At 43.1% G+C, this 18,620-nt stretch overlaps 1 protein-coding gene across 1 annotated transcript; it reads right to left on the reverse strand.

The window, feature by feature from the left end:
- Positions 1-1,487: 1,487 nt before the first annotated feature.
- On the reverse strand, positions 1,488-6,639 carry tmco1 (transmembrane and coiled-coil domains 1). The gene is made up of 7 exons (XM_041838589.2): positions 6,412-6,639; positions 5,632-5,709; positions 5,429-5,488; positions 3,023-3,069; positions 2,819-2,886; positions 2,483-2,627; positions 1,488-2,224 (listed from the first exon to the last, which is right to left on the reverse strand). The coding sequence occupies exons 1-7, from the start codon at positions 6,479-6,481 to the stop codon at positions 2,126-2,128; spliced, it is 567 nt and encodes a 188-aa protein (XP_041694523.1). The 5' UTR covers positions 6,482-6,639; the 3' UTR covers positions 1,488-2,125.
- Between the last annotated feature and the right edge of the window lie 11,981 nt (positions 6,640-18,620).

The raw sequence follows: 18,620 nt of genomic DNA on the forward strand, positions 1-18,620 counted from the left end.
GGTGGGATTAGTTTCAGGGTGTCTGATAGTTTGCCTTTAACATTTACATGGACTGTATCATCCGGATCCTTCAGCATTTGAAATAAGTGTTTCGACGTTTTGCTAAAACCTGGGCAATTGAGTTGGCCCCTTACATTACAGTTTACATTTTTTTTTTAGCAGTTTAGGTCATGAGGACGCAACTGTCAACAGCCGGGTCATTCCGATGATGTGGTGCCATTTGGACTTCAACATCTTTGGAAGAAAAAAATAATAAATATATAAATCAGAAAAAGGACATGTTTGACTTTCAGAAAAACATATTGGTCAAACTCAGGCACTTAAACTGTTTGGGGGCGTAATCCTAACAGGGTGGACATTTTGAACCTAAATAAGCCATAGCTCTGTGAGTGAGCAAGATTGAGCTAGCATAATGGTGAACACTTGAACATGATTTTAACTGCTCTATCAAACACATTTTAACATTTTGCATTTTCTCTATAATTTAGCCTAACAGGGTGGACATTTATGAGTGGGACATACAGACTAAGAACATGAAACATGGACAAATATATATAACTGAGTGTTTATATTTATGTAGCTTTGCACCATAGCTTTTCCACCTATTTCTTTTTGCCACTTCCTGAATGCGGGGTCATTGCAGGAAGGGGTTGTTTTCTTAATATAATAATATAATATGCCATTTAGCAGACGCTTTTATCCAAAGCGACTTACAGTCATGCGTGCATAATTTTTTTTTTTTGTGTATGTGTCCCGGGGATCGAACCCACTACCTTGGCGTTACAAGCGCCGTGCTCTTCCAGCAGAGCTACAGAGGACCACCTTCTGAAATGGACAATACAACAAACAGAGTGGAAAGAGGTATCAGGGACACACAGAAAATCTTAAATAAAATAATGAATACAATAATCATGGAAAAAACATTATTGATGAAAGAGACTTTAACCAGGACTATAAAATAAGAACATTTTAAAACATTTTATGGCTTATATTTCTTGTGGAAGTTGATAAATAGCACTTGCGTACATGGCTAAACCGCCTACATCCACTGACAAAAAGTATTGAATAAAATTCCCTTTCAGGATCCATCATTTGCGTTTTTTAAGGTAAAGGACACCTGACCTTATATTTAAAGATTTTTGGAATCCATATTTTACACTAAATAAGAACTGATCATTCCTGGAGACAAAAAAAGGCACCATATCATCGGAATGACCCAGCCAATTAATTTGGCAGTCCTCTTGATCTGTGTTGTTGGCCCCAGCCCAGCTCCAACATAGTAGACTATTGAGTAACACAATTTTCTGCTGACTCATCATTAACCCACTTACAGCTTTCTCTTCATTGGGCTCTTCATGAGATAGGAACCACCAAAGTCATGAATACTTATTTTACTTATCATTACCCTTCTTCCTTATGGTATCCTGTGGTAGCAGCCATATATCACAGAATTGCAAAGAAAGAAAAGAAAACAGCATCAAACAGGCTAAAATGTGATAAAACATTTATTCAATTAGTAAGAAATGAAATACTACACAGCCAGGTAATCACATAATGTACTGATGAACCAAACAGCCAATCCACTCCCAGTTCTGCTTAATTTATTCCAATCTCATACGATCTTTGTTTAGCATCTTATCACAATGTTTATCTGAACACAGGATATTCTTCACACTTTTGTAACATTTTGTAAATCATTTATACTGACAATCATAGCTACTTTTATGTCAAACTAATCGATCTAAAAAGCAACAAAAACAGGAAAAAAGGGTCAAACCAGGTATACTACAAACTTCAATGAAATAGTGGGTACAGGTAATGAATTAATGATACAGTAGCTGCTGATGGTATTCAATGCATCCAAAGAGTCGTCCCATCCATCTTTGTGACAGCAATGTCATTCTCTGAACAGATGAGGGGGCTGTCCCCTAACTTCTCTCTGTGGCCAGACAGTCACAGTGTAGAAATAGGACTGAAGACACTGGCCACGTTCTAGGCAGACTACATTGCAAAAACCACATTATATGATACAGCATCTGATGCTCGGCTGCGCACTCGATGACACGGCACACAACCATTGGACTGTAATGTAGTCAGCCTGGAACGCCACCCGTGTGCTTGGTGCTTAGGAGAACTTAGCTGCCTGGGGAGGGGGTCCCAAGAAACCTCCAGCCTGCTTGGTGGCAGCTCTGGAGGGGGCCAGACCCAGCATCTTCTGGATGTTCTGTGGATGGATGGAAACCATATTTAAATAGCATTTAGACAGAAACCAAGGATATGTATGAGAAGTTCCAGTTCTGGTAAGTTGTGAACCGTAAGCTGTTGAATGTGGAATCATATTTTAAGAGATTGGGTCTGTGGAAACCTTCAACTTAAAATCCATAAGTTAACTGCCTTGCTCTTTTTGTTAGCCCAGTATTTGCTACTCTTGTCGATACACTGCAACCCATGACAGGTGGTAAGATAGTGTCAGTTGAGTTACCTGTCTGATGGACATGGTGCAGAGAATGTACAGGAAGATGAAGGAGCAGTCAGTGAAGTCCTCGCCCAGAAGGTTGCGATGGGAAAGGCCCTGAATGTAGGACAGTGGGACGAATGGCAGTTTGGCCACCACCCTTCCATCAAAGCTAAAACAAACAAACAATGATATTAACAAACAGTGGGTAAGGAGGTGCATTGAATGACTAACTTTGAGCTGAGCCATTGCTTAACAAAGAACTCACACAAAGAACACAGTGAGTTGTTTGTCATCATAACAGAGTAGCCACCTGTGCCACTAGATCTAACAGATAGCATTTGTCATTGTCTGTACACTCACATGGAGTTGAACATTCCCATCAACGCTGTGAAACAGAAGCCAATGGCGAACATGGACTTCATTCGTACCTGTAACGCAAGATGGAGGACAGTCAGATTAAATGTGGTCACCCCTTCATCGATGAAGCTAGATAGGAAATGAGGAAAAAATACACAGGGCTTTAGTTTGCTTAATTTGTATGACAACAAAACACGTTTCTCTCACCATGGATAGATCTCTGTTGTTGTTCTTCAGTTTCTCCTCTTGTCTCTCTGTGAAGTTAAAATTAGAATATTGTGTATGGGGACCACACATTATTTTATATACACCAACCGTCATATCTATAATCGTAATAGTCTTGACAAAGTTATGATGAGACGATAGCTATGGTCCAGGAAAGCTTTGGTCCAAATATACAGTTGAAGTCGGAAGTTTACATACACCTTAGCCAAATACAATTAAACTCTGTTTTTCACAATTCCTTACATTTAATACTAGTAAAAATTCCCTGTCTTAGGTCAGTTAGGATCACCACTTTATTTGAAGAATGTGAAATGTCAGAATAATAGTAGAGAGAATTATTTATTTCAGCTATTATTTCTTTCATCACATTCCCAGTGGGTCAGAAGTTTACATACACTCAATTAGTATTTGGTAGCATTGCCTTTAAATTGTTTAACTTGGGTCAAACGTTTCAGGTAGCCTTCCACAAGCTTCCCACAATAAGTTGGGTGAATCTTGGCCCATTCCTCCTGACAGAGCTGGTGTAACTGAGTCAGGTTTGTAGGCCTCCTTGCTCGCACACACTTTTTCAGTTCTACCCACACATTTTCTATAGGATTGAGGTCAGGGCTTTGTGATGGCCACTCCAATACCTTGACTTTGTTGTCCTTAAGCCATTTTGCCACAACTTTGGAAGTATGCTTGGGGTCATTGTCCATTTGGAAGGCCCATTTGCAACCAAGCTTTAATTTCCTGACTGATGTCTTGAGATGTTGCTTCAATATATCCACATAATTTTCCTTCCTCATGATGCCATCTATTTTGTGAAGTGCACCAGTCCCTCCTGCAGCAAAGCACCCCCACAGCATGATGCTGCCACCCCCGTCCTTCACGGTTGGGATGGTGTTCTTCATTTACATTTACGTCATTTAGCAGACGCTCTTATCCAGAGCGACTTACAAATAGGTGCATTCACCTTATAGCCAGTGGGATAACCACTTTACAATTTTTACTTCGGCTTGCAAGCACCCCCTTTTTCCTCCAAACATAACGATGGTCATTATGGCCAAACAGTTCTATTTTTGTTTCATCAGACCAGAGGACATTTCTCCAAAAAGTACAATCTCCCCATGTGCAGTTGCAAACCGTAGTCTGGCTTTTTTGTGGCGGTTTTGGAGCAGTGGCTTCTTCCTTGCTGTGCGGCCTTTCATGTTATGTCGATATAGGATTTGTTTTACTGTGGATATAGATACTTTTGTACCTGTTTCCTCCAGCATCTTCACAAGGTCCTTTGCTGTTGTTCTGGGATTGATTTACACTTTTCGCACCAAAGTACGTTAATCTCTAGGAGACAGAACGCGTCTCCTTCCTGAGCAGTATGACGGCTGCGTGGTCCCATGGTGTTTATACTTGAGTACTATTGTTTGTACAGATGAACATGGAACCTCTTCAGGCGTTTGGAAATTGCTTCCAAGGATGAACCTGAGGTCTTGGCTGATTTCTTTAGATTTTCCCATGATGTCAAGCAAAGAGGCACTGAGTTTGAAGGTAGGCCTTAAAATACATCCACAGGTACACATCCAATTGACTCAAATTATGTCAATTAGCCTATCAGAAGCTTCTAAAGCCATGACATGGTCCTCTGTAGCGCAATTGGTAGAGCATGGCACTTGTAACGCCAGGGTAGTGGGTTCGATCCCCGGGACCACCCATACGTAAAAATGAATGCACACATGACTGTAAGTCGCTTTGGATAAAAGCGTCTGCTAAATGGCATATTATTATTATATTATTATATTATAGAACGCGTCTCCTTCCTGAGCGGTATGACGGCTGCGTGGTCCCATGGTGTTTATACTGGCGTACTATTGTTTGTACAGATGAACGTGGTACCTTCAGGCGTTTGGAAATTGCTCCCAAGGATGAACCAGACTTGTGGAGGTCTACAATTTTTTTTCTGAGGTCTTGGCTGATTTCTTTAGATTTTCCCATGATGTCAAGCAAAGCGGCACTGAGTTTGAAGGTAGGCCTTGAAATACATCCACAGGTACACCTACAATTGACTCAAATTATGTCAATTAGCCTATCAGAAGCTTCTAAAGCCATGACATCATTTTCTGGAATTTTCCAAGCTGTTTAAAGGCACAGTCAATTTAGTGTATGTAAACTTCAGACCCACTGGGATTGTGATACAGTGAATTATAAGTGAAATAATCGGTCTGTAAACAATTGTTGGAAAAATTACTTGTGTCATGCACAAAGTAGATGTCCTAACCGACTTGCCAAAACTATAGTTTGTTAACAAGAAATTTGTGGAGTGGTTGAAAAACAAGTTTTAATGACTCCAACCTAAGTGTATGTAAACTTCTGACTTCAACTGTATAAACATATGACTCTGTTCTTTCTTACCAATCTTTTTCTTCTGTTGACGTCCTGCAGATTCTGTAATGGTTTCCTTCTTCTTCTCCACTGAAATATTACAATAGAAAAATATATATATTTTTCACTACAGAGCTGTCACCCTTAGCAACAACAATGCTATCCAAGAATTGAACAATGTCATCTATGTGTAAAAAGTGAAAAGCAATGAACATGTATTTAAAGATACTCACATTTCTTGCTTTGCTTTTCCACCTCTGCCTTCAGACTCTTGTACTTCGCAGTACGATACACCAGCACCCATGTAATTCCTTAGGATGGAGATGTTTAAAGGTTAGGCAAATATTACATATAGAGCATTCATACATCAACATATCAATAGAAAATAATGCATGTGTATTTGATGATGCCCCAATCATCTCCTGATGAAACATAGGCTACTGTCACTAACTACAAAGAACAAGTATGCGGTTATTATCAATAGTGCACCAATGGTGACCATCAATCACATTTATTTAGTCCTTTTTACATCAGCCGTTGTCACAAAGTCGTTAACAGATACCCAGTGACCTGGCCGAGAGCTCACAATGCCTAGCTCTGATGGCTGTAGGACAGATCTAAAGCCAAGCCAATATTGTATTTCTAAATACATGGCTCTGGGCAAGGGTATTCTCTGGGCAATGCTAGCTACCTTACTAGCTAGTTCCTATCGTTTTGACAGGGGACTAGCTTTGGGCCACAACTCATCGGGCTTTGGGACACACATTGGGAGACTCGCGATGTTGTGTCCCAAAGCTAAGAGGCGACATGCTACCCATGCCCCGGATTAAATAGGTTTCCAAATGACAAAACATCTACAGCACTCAGCGTTTACCAAACAAAATACAAAACGAATATGTTTGAAGTTAGCTAGCCAAAATTAGAAAGCCCGTATCAGGTAGCTAGCTAAAGTCAGCCAAATAGCTTAGCTAAAATTAACGTTAACAAGTTAGCTAGCTACTGTAGTTACTTACCCTCAGCTAACAGAGCTGTGCAAACAGAGATGAACACAATAAGAATAGTGTCTGCGAACATGGTTGTCATTTTTGTAGGTCGTATCAAGATCCCTTTCCTATTGTACTGATTGTGGCTATAATTTATCAGCAAACCCTCGCCGCATTTGAGTGTGGAATTTGATCAGTCAGCAGCAACTGCAAATACTACTTACAAGAACACGTCACGAATACGGGAGCAACTTCCGGCAAGCGCTTCCTGTTTGTAAATCAACATACACCACGGAAGAGGCGAAGCGAGACAGTAGTGTGCAACTGCAGCCTGCAATTCGGGGCGTTCCTGCATGTGGGCATTCCTGCATCTGCATGAACGCCCCCCCTCGAACCCTGTTTAATGAATGGTATGAATAGAACCCTGTTTAATGAATGGAATGAATAGAACCCTGTTTAATGAATGGTATGAATAGAACCCTGTTTAATGAATGGTGTGAATGAAATCCTGTTTAATGAATGGTATGAATAGAATCCTGTTTAATGAATGGAATGAATAGAACCCTGTTTAATGAATGGCTTTTGTTGGTGTTTCTTTTCCAGTTGTTTGTTTGTCGCACCATTCTCAGTAAACCCTAGACACTGCCATGCGTGAAAAGCCCAGGAGGTCGGACATTTCTGAGATACTGGAACTGGCGCACCTGACACTGACGATCATATCACATTCAAAGGTCGCTTAGGTCGCTTGTTTTGCCCACTAACGTTCAATCGAACAGTAACTGGATGCCAGTCTGCCTGCTTTATATAGCAAGCCATGGCCACGTGACTCACTGTCTGTAGGAGCTAACCATTTACGTGAACGGGGTGGTGTACCTAATAAACTGGCCACTGTGTGTATATAACTTGCATGAGTGGGTTGTTAGGAAACAGACAAGACTTACAGTGGAGGGGTAGGTGACGTCAATATTGATGTCACTTGTCTTGAAGGCAAATCGGGTGAGACAGGAGCCGTAGAGGCGGAGGGCGCAAACTGGAAGGGGGACCCTGGCGAGATTAGGGCGAAGGGAGAGCCGGCCACCTCTTCCCTCCATTCTACTGGCCAGTCACTTGATAATAAGATGGAGGACCTCCGATCGCGGATTTGCTACCAACAGTACTCTCGAAACTGCAATATCCTCTGTTTTTCTGAAACATGGCTCTCAGACAGGATACCCCCCATGGCTATCCAACTCGATGGATTCTCCATTCACCGTGGCGACAGGACAGTGGAGTCGGGGAAATCGAGGAGGGGGATTTCCCTCTTCATCAAGAACAACTGCTGTGCTGACTCGAGCACGGTGAAAGTGCTGACCCATTGTTCACCCGTCTTGGAATACCTGATGGTCAAATGCCAACCCTTTTACCTCCCGAGGGAGTTTTCAGCTGTTATCGTGACTGTTGAATACATTCCACCTCAGGATAAGAAAAATAACAAGCTGGCACTTAACGAACTGTCTGAGGCTATAACCAAGCAGGAAAACTTACCTCCAGAGGCTGCATTTCTGGTTGCCAGCGATTTTAATTCTGCATCATTAAGACACTTCCATCAACACGTCTCCCTCGCCACTAGGGGTGATAAAGTCCTAGACCACTGTTATTCTACCCACAAGCAAGCATATGAGGCCCTCTCTCGTCCTCAATTCAGCAAATCAGATCATGACTCCATACTCCTGCTTCCTGTTTAAAAGCAGAAGCTCAAACAGGAATTACTCGTGACTCGCTCCGTTGAGAAATGCTCCAGGATCAGAGATTATGCTACAGGACTGCTTTGCTAGAGCTGATTGGAATATGTTTCGGGACTCCGCCAATAACATCGACGAGCTAACCACCTCCATCACTGGCTTCATTAGGAAATGCATCGATGACTTTGTTCCCACAGATTCGCTGCTTCCCCAATCAAAAGCCCTGGATTAACACTGAGGTTTGCGCTAAACTAAAGGACAGGGCTACCGCACACATTGCTATCGCAGACAACCCTGAGGCTACGGCCGAGGACAGGAACAAGTACAAGAAGTCCCACAATGACCTCCGCAGAGTCATCAAATGAGCAAAAGAACAATATAGGAATAAGGTGGAATCATATTACACAGGCTCCGACGCCCGCTGCATGTGGCAGGGGCTACAGTCCATTACGGTTTACAAAGGAAGACCCAGCCATGATCTGCCCAACGATGCCACTCTACCAGACAAACTCAATCCATTTTATACACGCTTTGACAACAACAACATTGTGCCGGGTTTGAGGGCCGCCACTGACACAGAAGATTGGGTGATCTTGCTCTCAGAGGCCGAAGTGAGTAAAGTCTTTAATCAGGTCAATACCCACAAGGCCACGGGGCCTTATGTTATTATAGGGTGCTTTTTCAGAGCATGCGCAGAACAACTGGCAGGTATATTCACAATAATTTACAACCTCTCCTTGTCCCAGTCTGTAATCCCAACATGTTTTAAGATGACCACCATCATTCCTGTTCCCAAGAACTCTAAGGCTTCATGCCACAATGACTACCGCCCTGTAGCACTCACATCTGTAATCATGAAGTGCTTTGAGAGGCTGGTTATGGCACACATCAACTCCATCATCACAGCCACCCTAGACCGTCTCCAATTCACATACCGCCCCAAAAGATCCATAGACGACGCAATCTCAATTGCACTCCTCCCTGCCCTCACCTACCTAGATAAGAGGAATACCTATGTGAGAATGCTGTTCATTGACTACAGCTCAGCATTCAACACCATTGTCCCCTCCAAGCTCATCACCAAGCTTACAACCCTGGGACTAAGCACCTGCCTCTGCAACTGGATCCTTGTGGGCGAGTTGAAAAGGTTTGGCATGGGCCCTCAAATCCTCAAAAAGTTCTACAGCTGTACCATTGAGAGCATCTTGACTGGCTGCATCACTGCTTGGTATGGCAATAGGATTGCCCTTGATCGCATGGCGCTACAGTGTGTGGTGCGGACAGCCCAGTACATCACTGGGGCCATCCAGGAAACTTCAGTACATCACTGGGGCCATCCAGGAACTCTATATCATGCGTTGTGAAACATTATGCTTTGGGGGTGTTTTTCTGCTAAGGGGACAGGACAACTTCACCACATCAAAGGGACGATGGACGGGGCCATCCTTCCCTCAGCCAGGGCATTGAAAATGGGTTGTGGATGGGTATTCCAGCATGACAATGACCCAAAACACATGGCCAAGGCAACAAAGGAGTGGCTCAAGAAGAAGCACATTAAGGTCCTGGAGTGGCCTAGCCAGTCATAGAAAATCTGTGGAAGGAGCTGAAGGTTCGAGTTGCCAAACGTCAGCCTCGAAACCTTAATGACTTGGAGAAGATCTGCAAAGAGGAGTGGGACAAAATCGCTCCTGAGATGTGTGCAAACCTGGTGGCCAACTACAAGAAACATCTGACCTCTGTGATTGCCAACAAGGGTTTTGCCACCAAGTACTAAGTCATGTTTTGCAGAGGGGTCAAATACTGATTTCCCTCATTAAAATGCAAATCAATTTATAACATTTTTTACATGCGTTTTTCTGGATTTTTTTGTTGTTATTCTGTCTCTCACTGTTCAAATAAACCTACCATTAAAATTATAGACTGATCATGTCTTTGTCAGTGGGCAAACGTACAAAATCAGCAGGGGATCAAATACTTTTTTCCCTCACTGTATACTTACTCTACACCCACCCACTCACATACTGTACACTCATCATATACCCTGCTGCTACTCTGTTTATCATATATCCTGATGCCTAGTCACCTTACCCCTATACATATCTACCTCTATCGATCCAGTATCCCTGCACATTTTAAATATGGTACTGGAACTGACCCTGTATACATGCTTACTTACTTTATCATGTTCTTCTTATTTCTTATTTTTATGTCTTGTGTTTACACTGTTATTGCTTAGAGAGCTAACATTAATAATATGCATGTAAATCTCTCATGGCTCAAAGTGGAGGAGAGATTGACTTCATCACTACTTGTTTTTGTAAGAAGTGTTGACATGCTGAAGGAACCGAGGTGTCTTTTTAAACTACTAGCACACAGCTTGGACACCCATGCATGCCCCACAAGACATGCCACCAGAGGTCTCTTCACAGTCCCCAAGTCAAGAACAGACTATGGGAGGCGCACAGTACTACAAAGAGCCATGGCTACATGGAACTCTATTCCACATCACGTAACTGATGCAAGCAGTAGAATCAGATTTAAAAAACAGATAAAAATAGACCTTATGGAAGAGCGGGGACTGTGAAGAGATACACACACACACACACACACACAGGAACAGATACACGCATACGCACAAACACACTAGCACATGCACTCTGCCTTGGCAGCAGCCTTGGCAGCAGCTGATGGGGATCCCTAATAAATACAAATACAAATTACTGCATTGCCTGGGTTAGAGCTTGCAAGAAAGGCATTTCACTGTACTTGTGCATGTGACATTAAAACTTGAAACATGAAACTTGAAACTTGGAGTGCCCCTGCCTCCCGCCTGTCCTAATTTAAAAATTGTTCCTACAGCAGGAACGCCCTGAATTGCGGGCCGCAATTGCACCCTTCTCAAGCGAGAGGGATATCTAGGCACCAAAATCTGTCTTCTCCAGCAGGTAGCGTTTGACGTTTTTTTGCGCTCTCCAGGCAAGGAGTTTTTGTGTGGAGGTCAACGAGAGTGTCGAATTTGGTAAACAAAAAATGTAATGGCTTATTTGTTTGAATATAAGTTTTGTAATGATTAGGTTGTTAAGAGGGTACTGATATAAGTACAACACATGACATCCCAGCAACTTTGAGAAAAAACACTTTATATCAGAGTTGAGCATGGTCGTCACCAGTTACCACTGCCACAATGTCATAAACCCCGCCTATTTCTATGTCTCTTCTTAAAATGTGATTTTAAACTTAACCCTAACCTTGAATTAGGACCAAAAAGCTAATTGTTGTTTTCATGAATTGTTATGGTATAGCCATTGACTTTGTGGCTGTGGTAACTAGTGGAAACCGTTGTGCATCTTGTTCACATCCCTCTCATTGGTTAGAATGGTCCACCTGATCTTGCTTTATGAAAAAAAAATGTATCAGCTTTAAAATCATAACTCTTATTATTTTATATTTCTAGAGATACAGACAGATGATCTTATGTTCATTATTAGAGCAGCCACTAGAGGATCTGGGGCGGCAGGTAGCTTAGTAGTTAAGAGCGTTGTGCCAGTAACCGAAAGGTCGATGGTTCTAATCCCCAAGCCGATTAGGTGAAAAATCTGTCGATGTGCCCTTGAGCAAGGCACTTAACCCTAATTGCTCTGGAAAAGAGCGTCTGCTAAAATGTAAAATGTTAATATATTGGATAATCTGTGACCAAGGTCTGCATTGCCTCCTACAGGTGAGGTTGATGAATTATGTTTAAGTCCCTAGTTTTTCTCGAGGTGACCAGATCAGACAAAGCTCCGGGCCCTTTGTAGTTGATATATTTTGTTAGACTTTCACAACCTACTTTCTTTTATGTATTTATTTATTTCTCTCTCTCAATTCAGTTAAATTCAAAGGGCTTTATTGGCATGGGAAATATATGTTTACATTGACAAAGCAAGTGAAATAGATAATAAACAAAAGTGAAATGAACAATATATGTGGTCCTCTGTAGCTCAGCTGGTAGAGCACGGCGCTTGTAACGCCAAGGTAGTGGGTTCGATCCCCGGTACCACCCATACACAAAAATTTATGCACGCATGACTGTAAGTCGCTTTGGATAAAAGCGTCTGCTAAATGGCATATTATTATACACTGCTCAAAAAAATAAAGGGAACACTTAAACAACACAATGTAACTCCAAGTCAATCACACTTCTGTGAAATCAAACTGTCCACTTAGGAAGCAACACTGATTGACAATACATTTCACATGCTGTTGTGCAAATGGAATAGACAACAGGTGGAAATTATAGGCAATTAGCAAGACACCCCCAATGAAGGAGTGGTTCTGCAGGTGGTGACTACAGACCACTTCTCAGTTCCTGGCTGATGTTTTGGTCACTTTTGAATGCTGCCGGTGCTTTCACTCTAGTGGTAACATGAGACGGAGTCTACAACCCACATAAGTGGCTCAGGTAGTGCAGCTCATCCAGGATGGCACATCAATGCGAGCTGTGGCAAGAAGGTTTGCGGTGTCTGTCAGCGTAGTGTCCAGAGCATGGAGGCGCTACCAGGAGACAGGCCAGTACATCAGGAGACGTGGAGGAGGCCGTAGGAGGGCAACAACCCAGCAGCAGGACTGCTACCTCCGCCTTTGTGCAAGGAGGAGCAGGAGGAGCACTGCCAGAGCCCTGCAAAATGACCTCCAGCAGGCCACAAATGTGCATGTGTCTGCTCAAACGGTCAGAAACAGACTCCATGAGGGTGGTATGAGGGCCCGACGTCCACAGGTGGGGGTTGTGCTTACAGCCCAACACCGTGCAGGACGTTTGGCATTTGCCAGAGAACACCAAGATTGGCAAATTCACCACTGGCGCCCTGTGCTCTTCACAGATGAAAGCAGGTTCACACTGAGCACATGTGACAGACGTGACAGAGTCTGGAGACGCCGTGGAGAACGTTCTGCTGCCTGCAACATCCTCCAGCATGACCGGTTTGGCGGTGGGTCAGTCATGGTGTGGGGTGGCATTTCTTTGGGGGGCCGCACAGCCCTCCATGTGCTCGCCAGAGGTAGCCTGACTGCCATTAGGTACCGAGATGAGATCCTCAGACCCCTTGTGAGACCATATGCTGGTGCGGTTGGCCCTGGGTTCCTCCTAATGCAAGACAATGCTAGACCTCATGTGGCTGGAGTGTGTCAGCAGTTCCTGCAAGAGGAAGGCATTGATGCTATGGACTGGCCTGCCCGTTCCCCAGACCTGAATCCAATTGAGCACATCTGGGACATCATGTCTCGCTCCATCCACCAACGCCACGTTGCACCACAGACTGTCCAGGAGTTGGCGGATGCTTTAGTCCAGGTCTGGGAGGAGATCCCTCAGGAGACCATCCGCTACCTCATCAGGAGCATGCCCAGGTGTTGTAGGGAGGTCATACAGGCACGTGGAGGCCACACACACTACTGAGCCTCATTTTGACTTGTTTTAAGGACATTACATCAAAGTTGGATCAGCCTGTAGTGTGGTTTTCCACTTTAATTTTGAGTGTGACTCCAAATCCAGACCTCCATGGGTTGATAAATTTGATTTCCATTGATAATTTTTGTGTGATTTTGTTGTCAGCACATTCAACTATGTAAAGAAAAAAGTATTTAATAAGATTATTTCATTCATTCAGATCTAGGATGTGTTATTTTAGTGTTCCCTTTATTTTTTTGAGTAGTGTATAAAATAAACAGTAAACATCACACTCACAAAAGGAATAGAGACATTTCAAATGTCATATTATGGATATATACAGTGTAATGATGTGCAAAAGGGAAACTAAATAAACATAAATATGGGTTGTATTTACAATGGTGTTTGTTCTTCACCGGTTGCCCTTTTCTTGTGGCAACAGGTCACAAATCTTGCTGCTGTGATGGCACACTGTGATATTTCACCCAATAGATATGGGAGTTCACCATTTTTTTGTGGGTCTGTATAATCTGAGGGAAATATGTGTCTCTAATATGGCCATACATTTGGCAGGAGGTTAGGAAGTGCAGCTCAGTTTCCACCTGATTTTGTGGGCAGTGTGCACATAGCCTGTCTTCTCTTGAGAGCCAGGTCTGCCTACGGCGGCCTCTCTCAATAGCAAGGCTATGCTCACTGAGTCTGTACGTAGTCAAAGCTTTCCTTCATTTTTGGTCAGTCACAGTGGTCAGGTATTCTGCCACTGTGTACTCTCTGTTTAGGGCAAAATAGCATTGTAGTTTGCGCAGTTTTTTGGTTAATTCTTTCCAATGTGTCAAGTAATTCTCTTTTTGTTTTCTCATGATTTGGTTGGGTCTAATTGTGTTGCTGTCCTGGGGCTCTGTGGGCTCTGTTTGTGTTTGTGAACACAGCCCCAGGACCAGCTTGCTTTGGAGACTCTTCTCCAGGTTCATCTCTCTGTAGGTGATGGCTTTGTTAAGGAAGATTTGGGAATCGCTTCCTTTTTGTGGTTGTACAATTGAATTGCTATTTTTTGGATTTGGATAATTAGTGGGTATTGGCCTAATTCAGTTCTGCATGCATTAATTGGTGTTTTATGTTGTACACAGAGGATATTTTTTGCAGAGTTCTGCATGCAGTCTCAATTTGGTGTTTGTCCTATTTTGTGAATTCTTGGTTGGTGAGCGGACCATAGACCTCACAACCATAAAGTGCAATGGGTTCTATAACTGATTCAAGTATTTTTAGCCAGATCCTAATTGGTATGTCGAATTTTATGTTCCTTTTGATGGCGTAGAAGGCCCTTCTTGGGCGTCCCGAGTGGCGCAGCGGTCTAAGGCACTGCATCAAACCCGGGTCACTACAGACCCGGGTTCGATCCGGGAGACCCATGAGGCGGCGCACAATTGGCCCAGCGTCGTTAGGGTTAGGGGAGGGTTTGACCGGCCGGGATGTCCTTGTCCCATCACACTCTAGCGACTCCTGTGGCGGGTGTGAGCATGCACGCTGACACGGTCGCCAGTTGTACGGTGTTTCCTCCAACACATTGGTGTGGCTGGCTTCCGGGTTAAGCAAACAGTGTGTCAAGAAGCAGTGCGGCTTGGCAGGGTCGTGTTTCGGAGAACACATGGCTCTCGACCTTCGCCTCTCCCGAGTCTGTACGGGAGTTGTAGCGATGGGACAAGACCGTATCTACCAATTGGATATCCAAAAATAAAAAGGCCCTTTTTGCCTTGTCTCTCAGGTCATTCACAGCTTTGTGGAAGTGGCGCTCAGGTATGTATAGTTTTTTGGGTGCTTTAGGGCAACAGTGTCTAGATGGAATTTGTATTTGCGGTCCTGGCAACTGGCCTTTTTTGGAACACCATTATTTTTGTCTTACTGAGATTTACTGTCAGGGCCAGTTTCTCGCAGGTCTGACAGAATCTGTGCAGAAGATCTACGTGCTGCTGTTGGCCCTCCTTGGTTGGGGACAGAAGCACCAGATCATCAGCAAACAGTAGACATTTGACTTCAGACTTCTAGTATGGTGAGGCCGGTGTGCTGCAGACTGTTCTAGTGCCCTCGTCAATTCTTTGATATACAGTGTATTCGGAAAGTATTCATACCCTTGACTTTTTCCACATTTTGTTACGTTACAGCCTTATTCTAAAATATATATATATTTTTGTATCCCATCAATCTACACACAATACCCATAATGACAAAGCAAAAACACGTTTAGAAATGTTTGCAAATTATTTTTTAAATACTGAAATATGACATTTACATAAGTATTCAGACCCTTTACCCAGTACTTTTGCTGAAGCACCTTTGGCAGCGATTACATCCTCGAGTCTTCTTGGGTATGACGCTACAAGCTTGGCACACTTTTATTTGGGGAGTTTCTCCCATTCTTCTCTGCAGATCCTCTCAAGCTCTGTCAGGTTGGATGGGGAGCGTCGCTGCACAGCTATTTTCAGGTCTCTCCAGAGATGTTCAATTGGGTTCAAGTCCGGGCTCGCGCTGGCCCACTCAAGGACATTCAGAGACTTTAAAATTGTCCCTTGATACTGACTAGTATCCCAGTCCTTGCCGCTGAAAAACATCCCCACAGCATGATAGTGCCACCACCATGCTTCACTGTAGGGATGGTGCCAAGTTTCCTCCACACGTGACGCTTGGCATTCAGGCCAAAGAGTTCAATCATGGTTTCATCAGACCAGAGAATCTTGTTTCTCATGGTCTGTGTGTCCTTTAGGTGCCTTTTGGCAAACTCCAAGCGGGCTGTCATGTGCCTTTTACTGAGGAGAGGCTTCTGTCTGGCCACTCTACCATAAATGCCTGATTGGTGGAGTGCTGCATAGATGGTTGTCCTTCTCCACAGAGGAACTCTAGAGCTCTGTCAGAGTGATCATCGGGTTCTTGGTCACCTCCCTGACCAAGGCCCTTCTCCCCCGATTGCTCAGTTTGGCCGAGCGGCCAGCTCTAGGAAGAGTCTTGGTTGTTCCAAACTTCTTCCATTTAAAAGTGATGGAGGCCACTGTGTTCTCGGGGACCTTCAATGCTGCAGAAATGTTTTGATACCCTTCCCCAGATCTGTGCCTCGATACAATCCGGTCTCGGAGCTCTACGGACAATTCCTTCGACCTCATGGCTTGGTTTTTGCTCTGACATGCACTGTCAACTGTGGGACCTTATATAGACAGGTGTGTGTCTTTCCAAATCATGTCCAATCAATTGAATTTACCACAGGTGGACTCCAATCAAGTAGTAGAAACATCTCAAGGATGATCAATGGAAACAGGATGCACCTGAGCTCAATTTAGAGTCTCATAGCAAAGGGTCTGAATACGTACGTAAATAAGCTATTTCTGTTTTTTATTTTGTAATACATTTGCAAAAATGTTCTAAAAACCTGTTTTCGCTTTGTCGATGTGGGGTACTGTGTGTAGATTGAAGAGGAATTGTTTTTATTTCATCCATTTTAGAATAAGGCTGTAACGGAACAAAATGTGGAAAAAGTCAAGGGGTCTGAATACTTTCCAAATGCACTGTTTATGTTGAAGAGGGTGGGGCTCAAACTGCATCCCTGCTCACCCCATGGCCCTGTGGAAAGAAATGTGTGTTTTTTGCCCATTTTAACAGCACACTTGTTGTTTTTGTACATGGATTTTATGTTGTATGTTTTTCCCCCAACACCGCTTTCCATCAATTTGTATAGCTGACCCTCATGACAAATTGAGTGAAAAGCTTTTTTGAAATAAAAAAAGCATGAGAAGACTTTGCCTTTGTTTTGGTTTGTTTGTTTGTCAATTAGGGTGTGCAGGGTGAATATGTGGTCTGCCGTACGTTCATTTGGTAAAAATACAATTTGACATTTGCTCAGTACATTTCACTGAGGAAATGTACGAGTCTGCTGTTAATGTTAATGCAGAGTATTTTCCCAAGGTTGCTGTTGACGCATATCCCATGGTAGTTATTGGGGTCAAATTTGTCTCCACTTTTGTCGATTGGGGTGATCAGTCCTTGGTTCCAAATATTGGGGAAGATCCCAGAGCTGAGGATGATGTTAGTTTAAGCCAATTGGAATTTGTGGTCTGCATATACTATCATTTCATTTAGGATACCATCAACACCACAGGCCTTTTTGGGTTGGAGGGTTTGTATTTTGTCCTGTAGTTCATTCAATGTAATTGGAGAATCCAGTGGGTTCTGGTAGTCTTTAATAGTTGATTCTAAGATTTGTATTTGATCATGTACAGTACCAGTCAAAAGTTTGGGCACACCTACTCATTCAAGGGTTTTTCTTTATTTTTTACTATTTTCTACATTGTAGAATAATAGTGAAGACATCAAAACTATGAAATAACACATATGGAATCATTTAGTAACCAAAAAAGTGTTAAACATATCAAAATATATTTATTTTTATTTGAACAGTGAGAGACAGAATAACAACAAAAAAATCCAGAAAACGCATGTCAAAAATGTTATAAATTGATTTGCATTTTAATGAGGGAAATAAGTATTTGACCCCCTCTCAAATCAGAAAGATTTTTGGCTCCCAGGTGTCTTTTATACAGGTAACGAGCTGAGATTAGGAGCACACTCTTAAAGGGAGTGCTCCTAATCTCAGTTTGTTACCTGTATAAAAGACACCTGTCCACAGAAGCAATCAATCAATCAGATTCCAAACTCTACACCATGGCCAAGACCAAAGAGCTCTCCAAGGATGTCAGGGACAAGATTGTAGACCTACACAAGGCTGGAATGGGCTACAAGACCATCGGCAAGCAGCTTGGTGAGAAGATGACAACAGTTGGTGCGATTATTCGCAAATGGAAGAAACACAGAATAACTGTCAATCTCCCTCGGCCTGGGGCTCCATGCAAGATCTCACCTCGTGGAGTTGCAATGATCATGAGAACGGTGAGGAATCAGCCCAGAACTACACGGGAGGATCTTGTCAATGATCTCAAGGCAGCTGGGACCATAGTCACCATGAAAACAATTGGTAACACACTACACCGTGAAGGACTGAAATCCTGCAGCGCCCGCAAGGTCCCCCTGTTTAAGAAAGCACATATACATGCCCG

This window comes from Coregonus clupeaformis, chromosome 20 (assembly GCF_020615455.1).
Source record: "Coregonus clupeaformis isolate EN_2021a chromosome 20, ASM2061545v1, whole genome shotgun sequence".
Classification (NCBI taxonomy): domain Eukaryota; kingdom Metazoa; phylum Chordata; class Actinopteri; order Salmoniformes; family Salmonidae; genus Coregonus; species Coregonus clupeaformis.

What these genes read in the sequence shown, in the direction of transcription:
- tmco1 (XM_041838589.2), bottom strand. Translation starts at nt 6,481, where the DNA reads ATGACAACCATGTTCGCAGACACTATTCTTATTGTGTTCATCTCTGTT. An exon ending in CACAGCTCTGTTAGCTGAGG is followed by an intron (nt 5,710 to 6,411) that starts GTAAGTAACTAC and finishes CTCCATCCTAAG; the next exon opens with GAATTACATGGGTGCTGGTG. An exon ending in GGAAAAGCAAAGCAAGAAAT is followed by an intron (nt 5,489 to 5,631) that starts GTGAGTATCTTT and finishes GTAATATTTCAG; the next exon opens with TGGAGAAGAAGAAGGAAACC.